Below are 27,827 nucleotides of genomic sequence, written 5' to 3' on the forward strand. Positions count from 1 at the left end.
TAACGCTGTAATCGACAGAGCAGCTCAGAGAATAGAGAAGGACAGATGTTCAGAAACACCCACCTTTGTAATTGGATTTTCAATGTCACAACATGATAGACATCTTGTAGCATGTCGGCTACTGTCGCATCTGGTGCATCAGTCACATAACTGAGAGGGAGGGGATTCCACCTCCCAAGCTTGATTATTCCTGAAAATAAAAAAATTCATACTTTACATTTTATCAGTCATTTACTAAACCCTTTGATAAGCATGTTTGTTCAGGAGATTCACAACCTGCCTTGAGGTTTATTACAGTCTTGCTTAAAAAGATGCGTTGTACCGACTCCTGAAGCAAACCACGGAGAAGAGTAGGAATAGATTTGAAATTCTTAGCAGAGAGTTGCTGACATGTTCCTGGCTCTTAAATTACTTCAAGGGAAGCACAGGAGGCTTCCTCCCTTCACATCTTTCATCATCCCACTAAAGCCTCGTTCTCTAAGTTAGAACAAGCTTTAAATACTCTATAGTCCTGATTTTGCAGTCTACAAAACCTTTCAGTAAATAAATGCATTGGTTTTGACTTGAACAGGAACATTCCTATGTGTGGGCTTTCAGCACAAAGTTACAATCTAAGCAGGGTATGATTCCCAGTGTGGATGGATGGCACTGGAAACCCACCAAGTAGCAAGAGTTCACTCCCAGCTATGAGTTGCACTACGCAGATGGTTGCTTTTCTTTGTGAAAAAAAAAAACAACTGCAAGCTGCTGACCGCAGATCCAAAATAGCATTTTGGGGGCGGGGGAGAATGCTGTAAGTCCTATTTCTACTTCTGTTCATTCTTTAATAGGGATCATCACCTCTTCTGGATGAGCTTGTCACAAAGGCAGTAAACTTGGATGGTAAACCATTTGGTGCAGAGGTATTATTTCTGTTTAGACAATTGCAGAGGGCCCACCCACACCAAAAACAATGACTAATACCCAGGAATGACTTCCAGGAAGACGCCAAACAAAGAAAGCCGCAGTGCCATCTTACAAGACAGCCCAGCAGTTTGGCCTTGTTCCGCACTGTCGCAACTACTGCTTTTATTCCCTCCTCTACCATGTTCCCATTGTCCCACTGTGCTTCTCGGGTACCTTTTCTCAGTGCAGCCCTACAAGACACCAATCACCTTTTCTCCCATTTAAACTGATGCCTTTTGAGGTCTGCTTGTACAGTTTTTGATCTTCAAAAAGACCATCTGTAAACTCTACTGGCAGAAATACACTAATACACGAGAAAACTACTTCCTCTGTGATAACAGGAGCTCCAAGAACCCTCCTTGGGTATCTGGAAGGATGCTGTGAAGCTAAGAAACTTCAGCCGTCTCCTCCTCACTTTCTACTCCCAGTTCTCCACCAGCTCTGGAACTAATCAAACTGAAACAAAAGGCAAAGACCTTTTATCCTGATCTCCCAAACATGATCATAAAATAAAAACCACCTCCGAAAAAGTGAAACAAAGCTTCTTGCAGAGAGACAACAACAGAACACAATGCTTATGAGCCCATGAAATACCTGCTGTGGAATATTTTTTTCCCCATTCCTACACAGGTTGAAGAGGAAATAATTCTAGTACAACTCCTTTTCTGTAGCACTTAAATCTTTGCATTTATCATTGACGTACTGCTTTGCAAGGTATTCTATCACCACACACTGAAACAAGCTGGAAGCGACCTAGTACATCCTCAGTGGCACAAAGTTTCTCTCTAACATGCTGGTACAGACGGGCTAATATTTCAAAAGCAGATTAGAAAGCTTTTGGCAAGGGGAGATCTTGTCCAAATGAAACAAAAAGTTACTAAGTGTTGCTTGATATCCAATGCTTGAAAATGGGACATAAACAGAACAAAAACATTTAAATGATGCACTGTTTCAGTATTAAGATTTAACAATCTGGTGCTGAACATGCTGCAGTATAAATAGTGCCTGGACTCAGATCCAGTAGAGTAACACACAGCACTCATTCACAGCACCGTATGTCTCCAGTGCTGGCTCCTTGAGTCATATTCCACTTGCCAAGAAAAGCTGTTTTTCTTAAGGGGATAGTTTACTTAATGTTATCTCTGGTGACAACAAGAAATGCATATAGTACAGCATATATTAGTCATGAAATGAGCATCAAGGGTCCACTGAGTGAAATACATGCTGGGAAAACACAGTTTAGCTGCTGACTTCCTTCACCCCCTTCTGCTATATAATAATTTAAAGCAAAATCACCTAAAAATCCAGAAATCTATACCAGCTTCACAGAACGCTTGGCTTCCTATGTTTAACCACGCCAAGTTTTCATGTAATTGAAAAAATAAGCATCATATGTGCCCCATAAGTCACATCTAAATTGGTAATATTTTACAAGAGGCTTTATTTTTCATTCAATTAAGGAAAGCACTCAGAGAGCACACCATCTGCAACTGTTCGGGCCTGGCAACGCTGGCGAGAGACAAAGAGACGGTCGGCAGTCACTGAAGTGACCAAAGGTGTCCCCAAACTAAAAAAGTTTAAAGAGAAAAACCGCAGTGCAGCCAGAGTGCACCATGGGAAATACTACGCAAATTGCTTTACAGGAAATGTCTGCTACTACTGGAAGTTAGGTAGATATTTTTTATTTTTTTTTAATCCTCCTCTACAACTGGAGAGGAAATTGTTTTGGCTGGATTTAGACAAACACAGGTGTTACCATAATGCTCTGTGCCTCTGCACGTTAACACCTGCTGCGAGTCCTTTACTCTGTGTTACAGCACTGCTGATGTGCGCTATTTTTTCAGCCGGTGTGATATGACGTGTGAATTTTTTTTTTCCAGAGCACATTAAGCTGGTCCAAACGATAGCCAGAAGCCATGGTTTCCATCCAGCTCCTCGGCAGACTTCACAGGTGGTTCATTTCATGTCACCGACACTGTGCTTAAGGCAACTCTTGGGCTGCATTTAGGAAGATGATGCCAACCTGTCGAGCAAACGTATTCTCTGCACGCTAGAAGATATCTCTGAGCGTCTCCTCAGTAAAATCTGAATGAACCAAAATTTTCCCCCTAAAAAGGTCCCTTCTCATCCAGGACTCAGTGTTTCTAGTGTAACAGCAACCCCAAGACAAGAACAGCCTGGTAGCAAGGAGTCATTTCCACATACAGGTTTTTTATTGCTCCTCTCATAGACTCCAAATGGTAGAGCTCAGGCCTTTCATGAAATCGCTTTAACAGGCCTGCCGGAGCTTTCATCCCACCACAACCGAGACTTGGCAGTGGGGACAGGAATGAGCAAGGGTCGCTGTGTTACGAATGAATATACTACTGCTCCAGGAATATCACTCCTCTGTCAGCTCTAGACCTTCTCAAAATTATGTGTGGATAACGTGCAGTGGATCAGACTGCTCAGGAAATCCAAAAGTACATCTTTCATGTATTCACAAAACTCTTCTGTTAATGAGTCTGGTTCTCTTTCCTGTATCAATGATCCTTTGGGACTCTCTTCCTGTAAGAGTTTATTGAAGGGAAAGTTCAACAGGTTTCAAAGCTTGCACGCACTCAAGAATTGGCCATACACTAGAACAGCTCTCGAGAGCTCATCTAGAAAAGGACGAATGCAGCCCAGGTCAGTTAGTCAGCTAAAGACAATAAACAGACCAAACAGTTTTCTCAAAAGTAATTTTTTTCAAAACATATTTTAGAAGATATTTTCCATCCACACTGGCTGTTAGTTCTTGAATGTCATGTCCTTCTATAGACAGGTCTTTACTAAGTTTAATCTTCAGTTTCATCAAAATGCAGATAGGGAAAACAGACAGAGTAACCTAGTTTAAAATTTGCATAACTCCTTTACCCTCAAGAATGCCAGAATACACCAGTGGCAAACTTCTGTGATCTCGAGTCTCAGGTTCATACATAACAACCACTGCAATTCACTGCTGTCCTTCCACTTAGGCTAACAATGAGCCACCCTGCCAGCGTGCTTTCAACGTAGTTTCATTTAAAATGCAGCTCCTTTGGAGAAGAAAGCGATAACTAAGCAAGTCAGAGCAGAATAATACATCGAACGGAAGGCTTGACCAGCTACATCATAGCTGACCTCTATACCTAGCACAACTTGTCCCAGGATCTTTATGACCTTTACAGTATCACCTGAAACAGTCATGCATCCAAAGCCCTGGGATTATTCCTAAGACTTCACCCTAGTGAGACGGGAACTGAATGGATGCAGGCTTGGGGCTAAAGCAGACTTGTAGAATAACTACATTAATCAGGAACATAACAACAGCAAAAGGCAAAAAGCTGTAGAAAGATACAGCCAAGCTGGCAAACCCTTTTCATTTCTAGGTAGAGCTTATACTGTCCCAGAAAATTATTTACCTATATGGGCTAGAAGCCTCATTTGTCTGTGCAAACTGAAAGACAGCCATACAGTACACTTCTTCTAAGAATGCCGCATCTGGGGTTTAGAAAGAAAAATAAAAATATATATATATCATAGGCTAGCTATGACACTTCTTGGTCGTAAACAGAATGAGGTCCAGGTCCTGCATCTCCCAGTCGCCTGCACAATTAATTTTTTATCTGGATAGTCCCACGGGAATTCCTGGGCCATCTCATGGACACTTCAATACATCACTATTGAAAAATCCAACTCTTAAAATGGGGCATTTTCCAGATTCCTTTTTGCAGCTAAACAGAACTAACGGGACCAGAACACGCTCACGCTGTCACTAGCTCCCTGCACAAACTATTCCCCACTCCCACTGTGCTTAGACTCCCGATTTCACCAGAGTTACATCTTAAATGGATACTTGTAGGTAGGCCACAGGTTTAATGCAATTTATTTAAAATGCTAATCTGCCAGGGTTAAAGTTAAGTCACAGGATCAAATGAAGGACACCACAGAAGTTCCAATTAGCATCACCACCCCCACCTCAACATTTTTCTGGAGAGAGCTACAAAATGAATCATGAGTAATACTTGCCCAAATATGTACAGAGAGGGAAAGGGAAGGAATTTTGTGCGTTTTGGATAAAGGGGAAAAGAAGGATAGTGGAGAATACTGATTCTTTACCAAACACTGTTAAGAAAAGCACTTAAGCAGACAAACCGCTGGAATGCCTGATGCACAACACCAAAACCTCTCACTTTCTACAGCATAAGCAGATGTAACCTGCTGAGACTCATACAGGGAGAGGTGTTCAAGCAGACAGTTGCTCTCCTTGCGGACTAACAGACACAGTCAGGCTGGAAACTGGAGAAGTGCGAAGTTTGTTTCTTATGCTACAGGTCCACGTCCACTAATACTGGGCCAGCCTGTGGCAGGCTGTGGGCAGCACAAGGGCCATCCAGCTCCGGCAAGAACAGTCGGGCACAGCAAACACCACGGCGTTTATGTGAGCTTCAGACAGGCTGAGAGAATAGGCAGGGCCCAACCCAGTGTAAGATCTCCTGGGCTATATTTACACCACCTTCAAAACGTTTTGAGCAAATTTGATTGTGCGCAGTTATATTGGACCAGAGCTGTGCCTCAGGTGGCTGTGGCCGTCCAGAGCTGTGCCAGGTGTCCTAGTGTTCGCTTCCCTGCCTCACAGGATGGCAGCCTGAGAGCATCCTGCTGCACACACAAGGCTGGGCGAAAAACGTTTGCTGCCGTGCTATGAGTTCAGTCAAATAGTTTTGTTTAAACACCTTATCAACACAACAGAAACTCTGGAGAAACTGCAGATTAGCGTTAGCACCCAAACACTTTCGATTCCTTTTACAACTCCAAAAGAAAGACCTCAGTGAAACACTCAATAAAACCCCCCACTTCCAGGACCACCAAGCCATTTATCTATCAGCTGCTACTGACAAAGCCCCCGAACAAGATGGGCAGGCTCTTGTGATGTTAATTGCATCTGCTTATCCTCTTCAGAGGCATCTTGTCCCTATGCTATAGCATGTAATTTTCCTTTGTTCAGCTGTGCTTTGTTACACAAATTAAAAACTGCCTGTCCCATGTAATAAGTACATAGAATTATTTATCCATAAATCAGTTTGCAGGAAATCACTAGCCTGCAGTACATAATAACTCAGCCTGTGTTTCTAACCTGTGCCCTGGCTGTAGTATATCATCAAACTGTAACAACATAAAGGCATAATTTGCAGTTATTATTGTTAATCCAGCAAAGGGAATGACTTTTCAAGCAGAAAGGAGAAAAAAGCAATGGTAACAATTAAAAAAAACCCACCCTGATTATATTAATTTTTGTACTGCATTATTGAGCTGCCTTTTCTAGCTCTTATGGCAATTTAAAAAATATTATACTGCCTTTGCCCATCATTGTAAGTGTGCCCATATTATTCTATTGAATTTCAATCAGTGACTTATTGGGGTAATACATGGGAAAAATAATCAGCATAATCCTCCCCTGCACTTCTAAAGCGCCTTTCATCAGAGGATCCCAAAGCACTTTAAAAACATTAATTAATTAAGCTTCGTAACATCCCCATGAGTTAGACTGTATTATGCCAATTGACATATCGGTGATTTAGTGACTGAAAGCATACAATGAAGATAATCCTATGTTTATGCCAATACAAAAGAATTCCCCTCCTTCCTCATTTCAGTCCATAATAAATAATTCAGTGAGAGAACAGGAATAAACTATGTGATTACACTGCGATGTACACATCCACAAATCAACAGGAACACCCACACTCCCTGAACGACCGACACTCCACCCCGGCTCGTGGGACTTGTGCAACTTCAGGGCTCTGCACGAAAGGGTGACCTTCACCCAGGGGGGAGGCACAGCTGAGCTACCCCAAGCTCAAAGTCTTTGCTATTGCCGGTTTTAAAATGCTGTTATAAACTAGGTGGACCAACGGTGGTTTACAGAATGAAATATTGCGGCACAACAACGCATGTATGATCTGGTCAATTTAAACACTCGTATCTAGCCTTTCTGGCTTTCAGACCTGTCTCAATACACAGGCTTTTACACAGACTATACATTTACATGATTATATATGATATAATATTACACATTAATATATGATTATATATTAAAATGTTTATAGAAACATGGATGTGAGTAAACGTCAATAGAAAGACTGTGTTACAAGGTTTAATTGCTAAACTTCAGAGTACTTTCACAGATGAAAATCGCTTTGATATATGAAGCTTGGTTTGAGTTTTTAATTTTTTGAACGCTAGTGTTGCCCATTCCTTTCCTCCAGGATACTCAAGTATTTGACTTAAATAACATACACCAAACAGTTTGATGCCTTGTAATTCTACATATCGGGTTTGCATTTTACTGTAAAAAGATTGTGCTTCATGTAATAGATGCTGCTTCACATTTGGGAAATGTTATGTGAGGACCCTGACTTTTATTAGATTAATTTAATATAGGCACTAAGTTACTAGACTAAATTAATAAAGATCTTCTTAAAAAAAAAAGAAAAAGGGGGGGCAGAGAGAGAGAACAGAATGAACCCACAAATTAAATAAAATTTTCTGAAGCTTGTTATTTTGGAAGTCTTTATTTAATTTTCCAACCCCCTATTCTGTTTGAAAAAAACAGCCAATAATTAGTAAGGAACAAAAAAAAAAAAAAATTGATGTTATTTACTTCAGGGGATTATTTTTAAAACTGCTATATGACAGAACATGAATACCACAATTAAATAGATGGGTGAGGAAGCAAAGGAGATACAAATACAAAATATCACTCAAAAAAAAGTATTTTTTACATTTTTCTACATTACTTCAAAAACTATTACTTCCATTGAGGAAAACCACATTTAGCCCTGCACAACATCTCTCATTTGGCATTTTTGGGGTAAGTCTGCACTTACCTTGGACAGCAAGAAGTAATACATGAATAAAGAGAGAGAAGCCCTCTTTTTGTCTCTTTTGTCTGAGAAACAGAACGACTCCTATAAGCATCATTTCCATGGCATGAAAATGAAGTCTTTCCAGTCATGAAAACTCATGACAGAAAGGCTGCTGCATCGAGGATATTAAGCAGCTCTTAGCAGTTGCTCTTCACGATCCTGTCACCCCAGAGCTCAGCTTCACCCTCCACCAGGATGTCCTCTCCTCCTGAGAGGCACCATCACACAGGGGCTACTTTCCTCAGCAGTATTATTCAGTAGCCCCAATGCCCGTAGGGTTGAGGCACCCGCTCCTTCACTAACATCATCCTCACGTAAAGCCCAAAGCATGGCACTCTTCCCCACTTTTGCTTGAAATTACTGTGTTTTGGGCAACCTCTTACTTCTAGGCTAAGACCCTTCCCAGCACCATCCTGGGAACGCCTGAGCTTGCTCAGCTGCACAGCAGCAAAGGCTGTGCCTCCTCCCAGGGAGCAGTGGCTGCTGAACCCTTTTGAAATCCAGACCAGGAGTGTCACAACACAGCCTATTCCCTGCGCAGAGAGCTCGCGTACCTGGAGCTTTGCTTTGCCACCTCAAAACCACTGCTGGTTCCTTTTGCTTTGGACAGCAGCTGCGTCTCTGAGTCCCGGGCTCCCTGGCAAAACACTGGCTGCTTCTCTGCTGTTCCCTGGACCCTGGCCCCAGGACCACAGCTCCTGTCTATAATTTAGTACCTCCAGAGAGCCAACACAGGTAGATACTGTTAGTGGGGACCTGTAACGTGCTTCCACCTCAGCCTTACAGGCTGAAATCTGGAGCTTTAGTGTATTTGCCTCAGTTGCTAAGAAACACAAACGCAAATGTACTCAACAAGTGGTGCTTTTCTCCACTGCACATGTTTCTTTAGAAGCCACAAATGATGCCTGGGTCATCTCGCCCCGAATTCTGGACTTGGTGACTCTATTGCCACCTCATGACCTACAAGGGACTGCACGTGAGTAAAAGGACCAGAACTTTACACAAACATTTGCTCTCCAACCTCCTTTGTCAGCTTTCTGCCAGCCCAATGCCACTGATACAACCTGCTTCATGACACCTCCAGCAAGGAGAAAGTGGCATCTGAGCAGTCCCCACCCTCCAGAAGCCTTTCTTGAGTTTTATATTGTGATGTTTTCAAATAGAGAAGAGAGGGAGAGGCAGAAGATGTTTTCCTTCTTTGGGGAAAAAAACCTGTATCTGTTTTTAAAAAGATGCCAGTGCCCCAACTCTTTTAATTCACCCAGCTTCAATGCTCGCCGATAAGCTTCACATGCAAAGACAGCACACTGAGCAGGAAAAAAGCACAATAACGTGGCATTGCAACTGAATACATAAAACACATTTTAAAGGTTATAAAAGAGCATTGCTAATAGGACATTGTAGAGGCTAATAGGCTTAGAATTAAGCCTACCGACATTGTTTGGGCTTGTATGAATCTGAATATCCTGCCTACTCACAGTAACACAGCTACAGAGAGCACAGAAAGTCTGGCTCAGACTGCAGACATACAGTAGCCAACTATCTTTGTGTTGAGTCAACTACAAGTAGATTCGAAAATTCATGGGTCTCAAGTCCAAAGAAAAATAAGGACACACGGCATGCTGTGCTGCACAAAACAAACCCCTAAACTGAATGCAGATTCATATTTTGGCCTATATAGTTTAACAGCTTAATCTCTTTAGCTAAGATTTGTGTCTTTTGGGGTTTTCCTTACACTGTACAAAGACTAGCAGAACGTTTTTTCAGTAAATTACTACTTTTGGCTTGCCTTCTGTCTTTTCTTTCCTCCCACTTGCATGAGAAAAAAAACAACGTAACAACTGAAGAACTAGTAGGACAGCATCTAACTAGCAGGACAGAAAAGCATGTATTGCTGAGGAAGGAGAGGGATTTGCTGAAAACCCCAAACAATGACTGCTTCCACTAATTCAACATGAGTGCAGTATGTGAAGATACGGTTGCTGTTACTGCTGCAATTTGACTCAGAAGTCTGTAGCTGCATTATGGTAAGAGCATATCCAGATGTCCACAGGCCTGATCCTACTATCTTTAATGACAGTCAGTTAATAACTAGATCCACCATGAAATAGTTAACAAAGGAGGCAAGACTTGTATTCTAGCAGTTTTATATAAAAAAAAATTATAAGGAAGCAAAATTATCTATATGTAAATGCGCATGCACACATATATTTAAGAAGACGCAATAGACCAAAGACTGAGGGTTTGTTGATCTTCAGGCTCAGGTCTCCCTCATAGCTCATAAAGAGGTAAAAGGCAAAGAATCAAACCTTACCCTTCCCCTGCAAATTGATCTACTAGAGAGAGACAGACCATAGTATCTTTAAGGTTGCAATATTTCTTTTCAAAATAAATCTTAATAATCCTAGTCTCTAATTTGGGCAGCATTGTAAATTCACATACATTCAATTACATTCAATACAAATTTTTCCTTCACTGGCACTCAGTTGATAACCTGATTCTCAGGTTCCTCACGTCCCTCTTTTCTTCCAAGGAAGAGCAAAATAATTCTGCATTTCTGACAAGTCTAAATAAAGCTTTGCTGGTTACTGAACTATGCTACATTTCCTATCAACAGAAAACAAAGGAGAAAAAAAAAAAGACTGTAGTTCACCACTAAAGGAGATGACTCAGAGCAAGCAGGAACTGTTACCAGACTCAGAAAAAACAGTTTTCCCTTGTACTGTTGATGAGCCCACATTATGCTGAGATGAACCCAGATTTGTTTTCTTAGCCCACATCTTCCTAGAACTGAACCTATTTCCTTACAAAGCCACCAGATCCTTTTTGGATCCCTTTAGCGTTTTCATCTTCACGTTAGTCTGTTTGCGAACGAAAGACTGAAAGACAGAAATAACTATTTTTTTTTTATTTGAATGATAATTTTCTGTGCACATGGCAAAGACAGGAAAGACTTATTCATCTTCTGGATCTGGAGGTTTGCAGCACACACACGTCATACTTTGAAGCATTTCCAGAAGTTTACTGCTTCTTTATGTAGCAGCTAAGATTCTCGTGTAATCACAGGACAGAGAAGCTGTGGAGCTGCTATGAAGAAAATTAACTCTATCCCAGCCAACACCAGTACAGGTGTTTAATGGACACCATCAGACACTGCAAGACTCAATATTAAGTCTCAAGCATTGGTGGCCCTGCAGACACCCTCATGAGATGGTGGAGAACTCTAGTACCTCCTGAGATCCGTCCTCCAGTAAGTAGTTCACAGTGCTTCACAAACCACCAAGCTGGACGGCAACACACCAGCACTCTCAGGCCTCTTCGTGGCACAGCAGACACCTTAAGAGATAAGTTAAGGCACAACAGCCCTGCCGACGGCTCTTCTGGTGAAAGAAACTGTTGTTTAATTCCAACACTCCTATACTAAACCAATTCTGTACCAGAGCTCCTTTCCTCTAGAGCTCAGTGCTCGCACCACTTCTTTCTCTTTCCTAAACTATGTCTCAAGTTCAAATGCAAAGAGTGAAAAAATCCCCCATGTTGATATTTCAAGAAAAAAGGGAGGAAAGACTGTAATTTCTAATAATCTCCCAAAGCCCCAGGTGTCTTGGGCCCACATACACACGGCTTCTACATGAGTGCGAGCAGAAATGGTATCCAGAGGCCCAGTCACAGTTCTGGGGGATATTGTTAAATAAAGATACACTGGGATGATGCCTTATGCAGAACCTGGTACCAATACTGGAAAATCTCTGGAATCTACCATTTCACCATAAGGTACAACGTAAGCTGCTTGCCAGCATTCTCTGTACCACAAATACGCAGTAATTGACTGGGGATTTCAACTAATAACATGATAGCAAAGGAGATAATAAGATAGAAATAACAATACTTCCCGAAGTCTTATGTAGGAAGATGAAGACACTGCACGCACACGCATTCCCGAAAGAATAGGCAGAATGACCCCCCAGTAATCCAGATGTACTCTCCTCTCCTTACTCGCCCAGGGAACCAGAGTAAACCTCAGCACTGAGGGAGCACTACCGGCGCAGCCAGCACAGCACAAAGAGGCAGCTTTGGGAGGTTTATCGTTTTCACAATCTGATTGATTCCAAAGGTCACCCTGGAGGAAAAGCCTCAATCTGGTTTCTGCCGACACAGTCATTTCCCACAGCCAATAACTATTCCCTGCTCTTGGCACTCACTCAGGTGGTGGGACGTGGGTTGCACTGTGGGTATCTGCATCTTAATGAAAGTCTATTTTACTCCCCCAAAGTCTGTTGTTCGTTTGGAGACATGGAGTATTATTGGTTGTTTCGTATTTCAGGTCTTAAGACAGGTATAAACTGCAAAGAAATAAAGACTTCTTGAGTAAGTAGAAACTTTATTACTAAAGAATTGTCACGAAAGTCTGAGACGCCTAAAATACTAAAATAATTCAGACTTCAAAACCATATGAAATTTCTTCATTTTCTAATCAGTTAAAAAAAAAAAAAAAGAAGGAAAAAAAAGAGTACATAGAGTAAAGAGGTGATGCAGGACACCCACCACATGGGATGCTCCAGCACTTCTTCAGGTCTGTAGCTCTCTGAGTAGAGGCAGTTCAGCTTTTCTGCCTGCCTTTTTGATGGGCAGCACTCTAGGTGAGGACCAAACACCCGTCGTAATGCACGTCCACCTGGAAAAATCCACTGCCTCGGAAATATCCCGCGTTCTCCATTTCACATTTGAGTTTATGGTGGATGAAAATCCAGTCAGAGGAGCCTATCAGCACTAAAACAGCTCTCGTGTTCCCCAGATGATGGCCCTGGTTTACAGTTTATCACAGAATAACTCATTTGAAGAGCTCATGCAATAAGGGTCCTAGTCAGTGTGACCAGGCACCACTGTGGTGTGGATGCAAAAGGTCAAAGCCACACCATTAAAATTGTAATCTAGGAGAATAATCTTAAATATTAAATAAAATGGATAAATTATGGATGATTTTGTGAGAAATGGCTTCCTTTAGATACACTGTTCTAGAGCAAACATGTTGTGCTCATGAAATTTGAGAAGTTGTTCAATCAAGTCATGCTGAAAATGAAGTTCTACTCAATAAGGAGTCATTTTACTGATTGTGGGCCAAAATATTGGCCTCTCTGTTATCTCCTTGACCTATTCTGAGGTGAAATGCTTTTCACTGCATGCCTAAAGAAGGGAACTGAAAATCTGGGAGCCCTTGGTCCATAAATGTCTAAAGAACACTCTTAACTTACAGAAAACTAAGTTAACTGTTTGTAATAGAAATACTCTGTCTTCAGGCTGTGCTGACATAAGCTCTTGACAAACAGCAATGAAATGGAGGTACCAATTTCAAGACATTAAGGACTTAAGCCAGCTTTTATGCAGGTATGTAGTGTACAAAAGGCTTCATATTCCACTAGCTATGTCATGTGCCCGGATGTGCCCTGTTTAAATAAGAGGAATGTCATATCTGAAGCATCTTCTGAGTAATTTTTTTTTTATTGAAGAAAAGAATTAGCAGATGTAATGAAAAGTCACAACTAAAACTTTAGAGGAATCTTGGTAGAATGGCAAAATTGTGCTTCTGTCATGGCTGAGGTGTTTTCTGCCAGTAGGGGAAAGGGAATTTGCAGTGCCTTATCTCACGAGAGACGGGTAGGCTTGACAGGCTGATGGGCAAGAGCAACGCACACCCTCCCTCGGCCTCAGTGCGACAGCAGAACCTTCCGCCAACAACTGCCCCAGCCAGAAAATGGTCTCAACCTGGTTGCCAGCCCTTCAGGTCTCCTTTCATGCAAAGAAAATAGTTTTAATTTTTACAAATAAATTAGTATTTAAATTATCTGCTAAATAGAGCTCAGACTCATCACAGTCCGTAAGATGCTTTCAACCCTGGCTGAAAATCCCTCCTAGCAAGCGGCAATGCTGGTCAGTGCCTGCTCACCCACCCACCCGGGGCCACATCACTGTCGCCTTCCTCCTCCTGCCCACACTGCGCTGCTCCCGTCTCTGAATGACGGCCAACCTCCTCCTAGCTCTACAGGAATAATTCTCCAGACCACAAACCTCTAATATACCCTCCTCCTACCCCCAAGGCAATGACTTACACTCTATTTAGCTTGAGTCATGATTTTTCTTCCCATCTTCTTACCATGCATGTTACCCAAATTTATAAAAAAGAGGAAGCAGAGATCACTAGAGATTGCCATGGGTCTACTGTGCTGGGATGAGCAAGGGATGCCTGCTCCACGGGAGCTGTGCCCACGGGTACCCACCACCAGGCCGTACGGGCTCACTCAGCCTGTACAGCGCAGAGCAGCCCAGAAGACACAACGGTGCAAGCTCCCCGGGCAGGGCGAAGCTACCCGTGCAGATGAGAAAGGAACGCGGCAGGCAGGCAGGGCGATCTCTGCCAGTCACATTCGCACCTCAGCGTTAGCTTTCTTCACTGTGCACATATGGGCTACACATTTAACTGGCCGGCTGCACAGACCCATCTCTCCCTGCAGTCAAGGAGAAAAAAAGATTTCATTTTTCCACTAAAATAACCCACTTTACTGCCAAAGCAAATATTTTTTTCATATAGTCTCCTGCGGATCAGTTTTCACGTATACATTATTAAATATTCAATGGAATAACTATTTCTAAATAACATGTATAATACCTTTTAAGTGGCTGCAAATATTATATGTGTAGCCACGTAATGGGAGAGAACAGATCAGTCAGTTCGAATCATGCTCCCCTTACTGATTTTCACAGCAAAAGTAGTAACGTATTTGTAGGGAGCTCATGCAATAAAATGCAAAGTGAATTTAAATTAAAAAGAAAAAATAAACCAGTTAACTTTAAGGGACTAACGCTCTTCCCCCTTCCTGCATATAAAGCTTTGTCTATCTGTATTAATTCTGGACACTATAGAGTTGATACGTATGTATGTATGTAAATCTAGACACAGGTACACAGCATGTTGGTATAACTAAGAAATTAAAAACATAACAAGAAAAACAAATTTGAAAAAAAATAATTTTTTTTCTTTTCAGTTCTTTCCCCTGGTAATGCTAGAAAATTCTTTCTATTTCATTTTGGGGTTTGAACATTAGTAGTCATTCTCTGATGATATTTTTATGAGAAGCCTTCAACTACACAAGGTTGGTAAAGTTATTATTTCTATTGCAGAAAATTATCTTTAATCCTTTTGTTTAGCAAATCGCCACCAAAAGACGGCATTTTTTCCCAAATATTCCCTGTGTTAACACAGATCAGCAGACTGTGGAAGTAACAGATATTTTGCTTCAGTGGATGAAATCAGGGGAGAAAAAGGAGGAGAAATCAGTTCATGAAACCACAACTTGCATAACTGGTTTTGCTTAAATGAAAAACAAATCAACTGATCATTTCCTGGCAGATGAAGTATTACATTAAAACAGAATTTAAGAATTTTATTCTTTAAATTTTTAGCCCTATCCTTACTCCTTATCACTCTATTCCGTTTTTCTTTAAAAACTTGTTTTTAAAGCAGATAAATTTTGAAGTAGAAATTTTGTCTCGAACTAGAAAAAGTTGAAACAGGAAAATATCAAAACCAGATCACCTTGAAACGACGTATTTTTAAATCTCATGCCCATGCCTCCTCTGCTGTTTAACTTTCTCTCCCGGCAAAACTATGCAGTGAATTTGATAAGACTACTAATACATCTGTTTAATCCCCCAAGCCCTGTCCTCCACGGACAGCTTTTATGTGGATTTGTTAATTGTCGGAGCAGCGCTGCAGCCCGGCGGGTGAGTTTCCCAGGTGAGAGCTCAGCCCTCACGAATCCAAGTTCATCACTCGCCACATTGCTAATGAGACAAGTGCAGCCCAACATGAGGTTAATTGTCAGAAGCAATAATCTAAATTAAACTGGCCAACATTCAAGGAAAAGGTACCATTTAAAATATCTTTTTCAAATGAAAGCAATCTCAGGAGTTTATTTGCCTACTCAATACAGAATTCCAAATTTTAAAAAAACCCTTCCTCTTCCCCTCTAAGGAACAAAAGTAATTATTTTTAATACAGTGACATATGTTAGACAAAAGTATTAAGGAAGGGGCTTCATTCCACTCCAAGTCTCCACGGAATTTTCCCTTATGTGATCACACATCTGAGCTCAGATTTTAACCCAACCAATGAAGATTTTTTGAAATAATAGCTATTAACTGATGAGAAATCTTTTCATAAATAATCTTGAAACATGGAAGATCTGGTGTGATGTTCCCAGAACTGAGAATTATAATTAAAACAATATGGGGAACTGGAAAAAAAAAAAAAAAGCGAGAGTTCACAAAAACATTTGAGAAATGGCTCAAGTCAACTCAAAGCTCCCTTGGTTTTGGCTGGGACTCCGGGCTCACGACAGCTCCAGACTGCCAAAACAAATACAACCACCCGTTTCTTCCCGATGCTTTCGCCCAGGGAGGGACCTGCTCCTTTGCTTTCCCCTGCTACGATAATGACATGCCTGCTAGGATTTGATTGGGGTCCATAGCCCTGCCTGCCTTTGAAACAATTATTATTTTGTTAATTGTGAGAAGAAAAGGACTTAAGTGGCACCTCGGACTGACATCATAACCAATAGCTTCCAGATAATTGTTATGTGCTGTAATTAAAATAATGCACATCATTTAGGCGAAAAGTTTAAAAATACCTTGGGGGAAAGTAGTTTGGGATATAATTCCACACAGGGAATCTGTATAATTTTGGTTGTAACCACAGAGGAAAAATGTAGAATATAAGAGAGAAATTATTCACTTACCATGCAGAGTTAGTACAAAAAAGTGTATTCATCTAATAAGAATGAATGTTGTGGGTGCAGTTACAATGTTTTACGCGTATGTTTACCCATAAGCAATGACTGCAACATGCATGGAAAAGTAGTTTTCAATTAACCTTTTTTATATTTTTAAAATTATTTGATTCTTTGTCATTTTTATGAAGATAAGAAAAGCTGATAAGTGGATACAAAGCTCCCTTTCAAAGCACTCAGTCATCTATACCTAATCCTGCACTAGTGACAATCAGAATACCCCAGGTTTTCAAAACTCCGTAATTTTAGCCTTGAACATGAGATCATTTTTACTCCTCAAGTAATGCAGTGAAAAACCTTTCAACGGAATAACGATACACGTAACAAGAAAGAATAATGCTCCACAAAATACTAGGAAAGAGAGTGGATTCAAGTAAGTAATATTACATGAGAAAAAACTTGGCTCAGTTTTTAATGATATTCTACAAGAAGTGCCTTTCTTTTTCTAACACAGAGTTGAACTCTTGAATCACTACAAATGCCTTCATCTAAGAGGTAGCTGGCAAACACAGTGGCATGAAAAGCATCTTGAATTAGACTTGGCCAGTTCCAGATGAGGATGCTGACTTGAGCTAGTTATAAACATTTTTATATTTCTCTTAATTCCCTTTTGGGAAGCTGCTGGTCCCTCTCCCAAACACATCAAATTCAATTTGCAACGCAGAAGCTTTGTTACATTCCATTCCATTCCTTAGATGCATTGGACAGTCTACTGCCTACTCAGGAACCCACAGGGAACGTACAAAATGACACTCTCAATGCACTAAAATGAACTCTGGAAGTTGGACAGAAGAACATATTTACCTTCAGTCACCAGCACAACCAACTGCAGCAGCTGTGCTAGTAGCACACCCAAAGATGACTTATTGAAGACAAATAGGCAGTGGCAAAACAGAAGATTCAAGAGTTCCTGAACTCTCATCTAGGTATTAATCCCAGGCTACTGCCCTGCTCCTGCTGCCCGATTCTTAATGTGCACACAAAAGCAAACAGCAGATGGTCCATTCACAAGACCAGCAATATTGGCATAATCAATGCAGAGTCATTGATCTGTGCCCACATTCAGCCAACCAGGGGCTGGTAGAGCACCTGAGATCAACTGAGCAACGACCAAAGGTGCTTGGAGAACACCGAAAGAAAGGAATTCACTCACTGGGGTCAACTGAGTAAGGCTCTTCATGGTCCAAGTTAACGTATTTAGAAAAAACACTTTTCATTTCTCTTCATATGTAGTGGTTTGATCTGCTTTTTTTTCCTCCTTCTAAATCTGAATTTCTCTTTCAGATGTGGGAAGCGGGCATTTTAGTCTTCATTTCTCTCCAAACATTATCAAAGGGCCATAACATAGTCCCACTTTAAAATGTAAGGAAATACTCTAATGAATAACTATTATAGATGTAAAGATATAGAACTGCCTGCTCTCGGCATTAAAAGCAAAAAATATTTCCAAGAAGCTTTTCTGATTGGACTAAAAATATGCCAGGCTGCAGCCAGTTTATCAGTTCTGTTTCTGAAGTATACTCTTCATCCTTTCATTGGAGATTTGAAGAAGGACACAACTACAGAAAGGTCAGAGGCATCAAGTAGTCAGGACACAGGGGAAAAAAATAAGGCAAGCCTTGGGGTTTTTCTTGTTCTTGCAAATGAAGAAATGTACTATAGAAGCCTCCTACCTGCCTGACACTTTGCATCTCCAGCAGTCAAGGAGCAAAAAGCACATTACACAGGTGTAGGACTCCAGTCTGGAAGAAGCCCAATGTTTCCTGTCCCAGTCCAAAGATACTGATGCCAACACGGCAAGCCACAGAGCAGCTACTTGGGCCAGATTGGTGAGGTTAAAGTTATTTACTTCTGTCAACTTAAGCCCAAACTGTAAACGGTTATTCAGTCTTCTTACAGCTTTAACAACCCAAGCAAGCAGGATGATGACCACCTTTGCAGGGCTAAGCTGCCATGTACCACTAGTTAGAATTAAATAAAAGCAGACAGACAGATTTGGAAAACCTAAAGCACTCTCAAAAAATTACACTCTGCTCCAAGACCTAACGCAGTAATAAACTCTCACAGGAATAGCTATTTCCCTGGCAAGACAGTGCAATAATGCAATTACTGCCATTTAATTAATTTATATTCTCAAAATCTGTCTCCTTACAATTTCTAAGTATTTAGCTTTAACATCAAGATAGGATTTTCTGCCCCTGTTTGCCATAGCAACCCCTGTAACAAATGGCAGTTGTCTATAAAAGGGAGGGGACTCTTCAAACATGCACGCACGGGTTGGTAGGGTTTGTTTTAAAGCAGGTCAGAGCACAATGGACCTTTTCTACCGTGTGGGACTGAATACCAAGAAATCTCACTTCAAGGGCTGCCACGCTCCTCTGCAAAATGAAATGACACTGCTGCTAAGTCTGGCTGTAATTACAGATATGAAAGGACGGCTGTGAAAGTTTGCTTGTATCTTCCTCTCCCTCTTATACTATAGATGTATTTGGTACTTGTTAACATCCCGAACAAGTAACATGCAGCAGGCTTAACACTTCCTTTCATTTTGTTTAGGCGTTAGTATACAGTGGTGACTCTTAAAGCACATTTACCACTAAAGAAGGAGACCTTTGTCTATCTCTGTTGGCAGCAGAGCTCTCCCCTGCCTGCCCATGCAGCCCTGGGCAAAAGCTATACCGGGAAGCCTTGACCTCCGGCCCAACAAGGACACTTAGTAGGGCTAAGGGTAATCCCCACTCCTCCTTGCTCATTCAGTTTCTCGAGCTGTTTGAAGCAATCATTACCAACTCAGCTACATTTTGTGGTCATATTATAAAATGAATCATTGTTCAACAGTCCAAGATTGCTAAACTCATTTTATGTGTGGTTTAGAGTAGAGTCACTGGTTGCTCAGACCCCTCAGAGTTGTACTCCCTCCAGCCTAGTCGCAGCAGGGAAAGCGCTTGTCCTTGGCGCTCGCCCAGATGAAGGATGGTGTAACAGAGCAGAATTTGGCCTCTAATACTTGTTCTCACAAGCTCCCCATAAGCTAGCCAAGATTTTTTCAACCACTTCCTTCTGAAGAGCTTTTACCTCAGAGAGTCTCTAGCTTTTGTGCAGCCTTAACGTGACAACTTCTGGGAACTGAAATATCCACCACTCCTTTTGAGGTGCTCCGATTACACCCTCCCAAGCGTAACTTCTCACTACATGTTCCTATAGGCACAATTTCTGTTTTAAGAGAGCCTGTGGAATATTTGATGTTGGGGTTTGGTAGAAGTGAATGAATGCTCCACTATTCACCCTGGTGGTACAGCAGTGGTTGCTCTGAAGTTTTACAATGCAGCGTATTGCTGTAATGACATCATATGACATCATAAATCTCCCAAGACTTCTAAAGCTTCTGATGAATGTTCCTACATGACCACCTTGTTAATAAATGAAAAAAAAAGTTAATCAAAGAAAAATCTTGTGCATTTGTGCACCATTTAGAAGCCTACAGACAAGTAGTAACCAGCTTATGCTTTAAAAACAAAACCCTTTACCTTATGTTCCAAAGAAAAGAAAGCACCATCTTGATTTATGGATGCAGTTAGACAGGGAATCCTGCTCTCACATGAAAATCTCACAAAGAAAGATCCTCTGCAAATATGTATGAATCTTAATTTCAAGTAATATTTCTAACAAGTTCTCTGAAAACAAAAAGTTACTGTAGTTCTCTTATTAGATCCAAGTGTTTATGATATTGCAACCACAAATTGTCCAGATTAAATATTTTCCCTTCCTTTTAAAACCTTCCTACATACACATACGTATTAGTCAAGCTAAAGACCAACTTCTCAGTTCTTGCCAAAGCAGTGGACATTCACCATCCCCACCTTCAGTCAAACCCACACATAGAGATGCACAACTAAAGCAACACCACAGTCTACCGTAAAGCTCCTCACCTCAGGCTTCATGTGTCTATCTACTCTCTGCAGCTTTCTCCTTCCTCTGGTCTTAAAAAAAGTTCTTGAAACCAGGTCAAATCTTACATATATTAAAACAAACATGCCTTCCCACTTTCAGTCTCAGATCTCCCATGCTTCTGTCCTCTGAGGACACAGGTCATCTTTCTCCATGACTCCGCAGAAGTAGGAGGATTCCTACAGGTAATTTCTGTTTTGTTGTGCCAGTCTAGTCACTGTGTCTCAGGTTCTCACATAAGCAAGAACCTAAACTGAAGCTTCTGTAATGCATTATAAAAAATAATTAAATGGCTCTGAAGATCATTAAACAAAAAAATATCCTGCAAATGGACGGCTTTCATATAAGGAGAAATGTTTTGTCGTAAAATGGCTTTGGCCTGTCCCTCCTGTAACTCACTCTAGAATAGCTGTATTGAGTTTGTTTTTCCATATTAGGACACAGCTGAAAAATTACGTGGATGGAACACCCCAAACAAGCTCTGTGCAAACAACCAACAGTGGTTACTGATCCCATAGAGAAACACATCTGAAGCTGTGTTACCTATGCTCCCAACCTGCCTCCCACCAGATTATTTACCTCTTCATATAAAACAAGTGTGAAACATAGCTTGCAATATGTCTGGAAATAAAAATCGTGTTTCAACCTCTGCCCTCAATTGCATCAGTGGAAATGAAAAACTTCACTGACTTCAGAAGCATTTGACTATTTACACTGCAGTAACTTAAAACATGGCTTAATTTTCTTGTAAAGAATTCCTTGTTGAAGCTACAGCACCAATAATTACAAACACTAACAGCGTTGTGTGTGCTGATTTTGGACTCTGCATCACACAACTGGATGCCCATTTAACTTTTGCATTTCACTTAGCCTCCACACCAAGACAAACCTTTCTAGTTCCATTTTTGCCTTACTACAGTAGTATAGGAACACTGCGTTTAAGTTTCCATCATTGCAAGGAATATTTGACTCTGAGATATGCACCTTACACCTAAGTTTTAAGAGGTCGGGACATAATCTCTACTACTACCAAGTTTTCCATTTCTGTTCTTAATTCTTCCTGTTAAGACAGCAAAGCCCCATATGAAATTATCAGCCCAGACTCCTCCTGGCTCAAAAAGCCACGTTCATGATATGTAGTTCTTGCTTGGCATCTCTCTTCCTTTCCCATCTCTCTCTTCATAGGACGTCTAATGGGAAGCACTGCTTTTTCATAACCTTCGCTAAACTCCCTCAAGTCACTTTCAGCCCCAGTTTCTGTCAATCCCTATGCTCTCCTGCCAGAACATCAGTAAGATGCTAAATAGTACATGTAGTTTCAGGGAAATATCTAATCTGCTATTTTTGCGAATTCAAATTGCTGTGCTGCCGATAGTAGGACTGGGATAATAAGATATTACTCAGTACTGAAATCCTCTTTTTTCTGGGAAGAATTAGAAAACATATGAACTGTCCTATAATATTCAGTGGTTTGCTGAGCATGACTATGGTCCAGCCACATGTCACAATGCATATATAGCCTTACAAGTTTATACCATACTGAGGTTTCTGCTTAATTTAAATCTGCTACTGAATTCTAATATCTAGTTCTCTCGTTTCTCCTTCTCCACACATCCCCCACCGGCACTCGGTGCCAAAGGCTCAGAAATAACAAAAGGGCCACAGGAGGCCCCAGGCATGTTTGGAAGCAACACGGACCCATGTACGATCACACTGTCGGCATGCCTACATACCCGCAAAGTAATATGCTTCAGAGAGAAATACCGTATCCCAAAGTTACCAACCAGCTCCTTTTTGTTCCCAGCAAATTAAAATGCTTGGGTTCTTTCCTATTCCATGTTGTCATGCCAAAGACAGGATCATGCTCACAAGCTTCAGATGGAATCCTCTAAGATTTTATTTTTTATCTCTACAAATTAAACTTTTCACAAGAAGCTGAAGCTCCCCTCATCAAGAGCCCCAGAAGTATGGGAAAGAAAATGTCAAGAATTAACAATGCTAGGTATTATACTCCCACACAGGGTTAATTCTGGTTTGTTTCCGAATAGCACGCAGAAGTCTGTCCCACCCATCAGATGAGCTACTATACTTCTATTAGCGTTCTGGCACCTCCTTCTGTACAAACGTAGCCCTTTTTCTATAAAGCATGTTATATAAAAGACTTAATCCAGCAAGAATGGAACTAAGGGATTTTTTTTTGCTTCCAGATTTAAACTCATCGCTCCTCGTATCAGACGGCATCTTCTTCCCCCTAAACACTACATCACACAACTATCTGGATGTAAAAAGACATTCAGTAGCTGTACGAGATCAGGGGAAACCAGGACCAGCATTCCTCTATACAGAAGTAGCTACAACACAAAGCCTGACTCAATGGGCAAAAGATCCACGCCAAAATTAAAACATACTCCATCTTTCTTCCTGTTAAGCTACAAACTGCACCTCACAACTGCTCTGGGAAAATAACTGCAGTTTTGTAAAAGACAAATGCTATGTTGATGTAAGAAGTTATTTTGCCATAAATCAATTATATTTTGTATCTAAAAATACACGGACCAGGGGCTGCCTATCTACTACAGGATATGCATGCTACAGCTACATTGCGGCAAATGCAAATTTAGATACACATCTTGCCATACAGCACATAGGATGGTTTTAATAGTCCTAAATACAGTTCAATTAACAGCAGCTTGCATCCGCACCCAGTTCCTGGATACATGGCCAGATAAAATCTAGAGAAAATGCTAAGCACTCAAGGAAAACAAAGTACACGCTGTCTATTAATTGCATGGGAGTTAGCACTGCCATCATGTAATCCTTGGTGAAAACACGATTTTTTTTTTTTAATTTATTGCGATCTGTTAAAAGTCATTCCATTTAAACAGCGTTGCACAATTTCCAGACAACTGAATCTGTGAAAAAAGCCTTATGGCTTTGTGTCAGGTCTTTCCACATTATTATGGTGCAAAGGCTACATAAATTTATCTCCTTCTAAATCTGGATTTTTTAAAATATCAAGACACTGAGGTTTTTTTTCCATCTGCAGCTAAGATTTCTTCATCTCCCTCATATTTACATGCAAAACCAGAGTTTATGCACAAGAGACACAGATAAAAAAGAGAAGGATTCAGGAGAAGCCTTGAAGACGTTTGATGGCAATTTTGTTCTGTAACAGCCCCTCCTTCCACAAAATCCACGTTGCAACCACAGGGCACCGCAGCACCACATCAGTACTACATCCCAACTCCATCCCAGCCTCGCTTCAACAAGAAGGGGAAGGAGAAGAGCGGGAGAGGGGAGTCGCAGTACCTCAGTGAGATGATGCAGGTTCTTGCTACACTACCAAAAATCACACTGCTGTCCCTCACAGAGACAGGACATTGCTATTACAAACAGCATAGAAACACTTGCTCTCTTGGCTTTCTCCTTTTTTGCTTTCTCCTTCTCCACTTTCCTGTACAGACACACATTCAAAATTGTAAAGCACAAAAAGTCCTTGCAAAATCAAATTTTACTGCAGAGCTACAGAAAGATAAGGGGCAAAAAATCTCGTGCTTTTATGGTAATAAAAATATTTCTTAACCTTGTTATTTGAAATCACTTTGGATTATTAGGCATAAGTGTTTTTTTAAAGCGTAATCCACATTTCATCATAAATGCTGCAGTTTTCACCTCGTATCACTCAAACCAGACCATGGAAGCTCTCTAGCAAAAAATTACTACATTTCATTCCTACGTGCCTTTATGAAGTTCCCTACTACCCTTTTGGCCCCCTTCTAGAAAAAATCATAAATGCATACATACATTGGGATTTAGACAACTTGGCACTGGTCTTTTAGTATCTGGGAATAACAACCAGCTTAACAGAAGCAGCTTTGTATCAGTAAACTTCATCATAAAAGTACTTCTGGATAAATAAATAGAAGAACGTCTCTATTATACAATACCAAACTAATCCTTGTGATAAATTTATTAATTCAACCCTCAAAAGGTCAGTAGAATATTAATTTGTTCCTTTATGAACAATATACTTGCACTGAATAATGTAATAGGGTTTAATCTAATCTGGTTAAATAGACGCTCAGTAACATTCGAACAGCCTTGGCACCAATACCGACACAGTTCAGTACAAAATGGTAAATTTACTATAAACAATTTTAAACTTCCAAAGACAGAATAAAATTCCATGGAGAGTAGTTGCAAAAGGCAAATCTTTAATAATTGCCAGTTTCTGCTAAATTTTGCTGTAAGGGTAATATTTAATTGTAAAGTAATGCATCACTTTGTACTGGTAAATACCCAGTTGTTTCCGAAGGAGAATACCTAGTCGTGCTTTAAGGACAGGAAGCGGAATTTTTTCAAGATTCCTGCAGAAGTCCCCAAGAGGGAAGGAAATCCTAACTCTGCAGTACCAGGGCATCCCATGGGGTTGCGTGGCACTAACGGGGCCACAGCGGGACCTTCCTTTCCCTTTACATCAGGGAAATGCCCACCTCCAGTACACTGTCCCATACATCAATCCTGCTTCCCCACTAGAAAGCAGATTTGCAATCCCGCGTCTGTGTGCTCTAGTCTAGACTGTGGCATCTCTTACATAGCTGGAAACTACCGTTTTGCATACAGCGAGTCACCTTTTTCTGAGATAAAACACGCTTTTAAAATCAACAGGTCTTTCCTCTGCGAACAAAAGAAAAGTTGCGCATTTGATCTAAGAGGCATATCCCACCGGTTCTATGAATGCATATAAAACATATTTCCTTTGCAACAGATTTATCCCATTCCGCATAGTTTTATTTTATGGGTGGGGCTGTTTTTTGTTGATTCGGGTTTCTTCGTTTCATGGCAATTAGTTGTAAAACACCTTAAGATGCATTGCTAGAACGACTGCTCGACAAAGAGCACTTTGTATCTTATTGTAAAATATTCAGACACTCAACCCAAACAAATGGTGTCTGTAATAAAAATACTGCCATATATCTTCATTTGTACTAGAACAAATCAGTTTTATTTGTTCATTCTGTGTTTTAGTGTCATAGGTCTCTTAGAAAAGATAATTTATAATTCCTTATGCAATTAGATATGAAATTAAGTCATCTTACTCTACAGAAGAATTTATAATAAAGAGACCAGGTTCAACTAGTTCCACTGAAAATATTTTGATAGCGTCAAAAAAGACAGCATAAAAATCTTTAGTGTTTTAACAAATTAACACATGCCTTTTGGGTAAAGTACTGTACATGCTGTTAATCTTTTAATTAGGTTCTCAATTTCACATACCCATTTATGGTAGGGGGGATTTTTAGTGATCAGAAAATGCAAATGCATGGTGTTGCTATGCTCTTTTAGCAGAGATATCAGGAAAAAAAAAGAACTAGCTCATGTAGCCCTCTATTTAAAAGCTCCAGAATAAAATATTAATAAATCTTTGTGAATATTACCAATGAAATACCATTCTTCATTCTTTTAAGCAAACAAATACAGCTTTCAGATTGAGGAAAAAAAAAATTTGTTCTCCACACTCAAGCCACAGAAAACGAAAGTTTTATGTTCATAATGCAGGTAGTTTTTAGACCCATCATCAACATTTAAAAATATGTAATTGATGCTATCTATATAAATGGATACATAAATAGTGACGTTTGAAACATATTCTACAGTAGCATTTCACAAAACGCCAATTTTCTCATGCCGACTGCCGCACAATTCCGCCTAAACATCTCCTTCCACGATCTTGAAAAGATTTAGTATTATCTATAGTTCCTTATTTGATACATTCTTTTCCTCAAGCAGTTGCTCCATCCTCAGTTTCAACACAAGATAAACACTTTTTCCCCCACAGACTATTTCATAGATCCTATAGCTGGTGCCGGAAAAAACCCTACTCAGAAAGGCAGACAAATTGCCATCAGTTAACGATCCCTATGCCAAGGGACATTTTTAGCATGGAGTTGTCACTGTGAAAGCAGGAACTATCTACTAGCTATCCCACATACTGATTTTTGTTAGAAAAAGGAAAAAGGCCAAAATGTGGCTAAGCAGCAAATATATTATAAAAACAAAGTATGAAAGCAATTTAGCTAAGAATCCTGACTGGCACAGGCATTCTCCTCCTAGCTTGCTTGTTTGAATTTAACTCTTTATTGGTAACTGTGGAAACAGCCAGGTAAAGTCAAAGATGCTGCACATACAAAACTGGGGAGTGAAAATGGAATAAAATACAGACCGCAGATCTCAGGACTACTATAGCTTTATTATTTCATTGACAGCTACTTCATCCTAGAAGAATTATTTTTCTGTTGGAATAAAGTTGAAAGTAAAATTGCCCATAAATACCCAGTGAAAAATACCCCAACCTCTTCTCATTCAACTTGATGCAATGCCTTTTTTTAATCACATCTGTATAAACATATATTTTTTTAAGTTGTCTGGATAAATCAAATGTATTGACTGGCTGAAAGACAGGGTATAAGCCATTCTCCATAAGCCCTGCACCAGTACGGAGAGGGTATCCTGAATAATCAAGCAGCTGAGTGGACAGGAGGAGGACATACCCACCTACAGCTTGGATTTGGACCTTTATCATTACTCTCTGACTGAGTTTCCAGTAGGCAGGATAGTAGGCAAAAGGAGGTCACTTAACAGCATTGTCTTTTGCTCATCCCTTTTCCATTCTGTAAATGTAGCCATTTAATCTCCTGCAGACCCCCAATGACAAACAATGCAGCAGGGCAGATTGCCCTTGTAAAATTCAACCCGTATGAAAAGATGCAAACATCAAATACAGTTGTCGATTGACAGGTTCATTTATATTCCAGTAAGGGCCAGGAGGATTAAAGCCGGGTCCCTTCTACAATGCTCACACACGGCAGTGAGAAACCCTCTGAATTGACCCTTTACTGTCAATGCCAGAAGGATCTTTCCTAACGAGACAATCAGACACAGAACAGGGGTCAGCGTGTTTGCCCTCTCTCTTTTCTTTTTTTTTTTTAAACCAGGAAACACTTTCCACTTACCCCCTTTAAGTTTTCTCCCCTTACTTTGTTAAGTTTTCAGTTTTAAAACAAACTGGGTTTTGTGTGTAGCTTGTCCCTGTGGCTAGAGGGGAGTGAGAAGTGCTGCCTTACACCATGCACTTGCAAGGGACCCCGCAGCCAGCACCATT

General features: G+C 40.5%; 1 protein-coding gene across 2 annotated transcripts in view; it reads right to left on the bottom strand.

The window, feature by feature from the left end:
• The window catches only part of SATB2 (SATB homeobox 2), a 138,102-nt gene that overhangs the window by 76,166 nt on the left and 34,109 nt on the right, over positions 1-27,827 (bottom strand). For both annotated transcript variants that reach the window (XM_074595313.1, XM_074595312.1), the window contains exon 4: positions 64-190. In XM_074595313.1, coding sequence (XP_074451414.1) covers positions 64-190 — 127 coding nt within the window. The remainder of the gene's footprint in view (positions 1-63; positions 191-27,827) is intronic.

The sequence above is a fragment of the Larus michahellis genome, chromosome 7 (assembly GCF_964199755.1).
Source record: "Larus michahellis chromosome 7, bLarMic1.1, whole genome shotgun sequence".
Taxonomy (NCBI): domain Eukaryota; kingdom Metazoa; phylum Chordata; class Aves; order Charadriiformes; family Laridae; genus Larus; species Larus michahellis.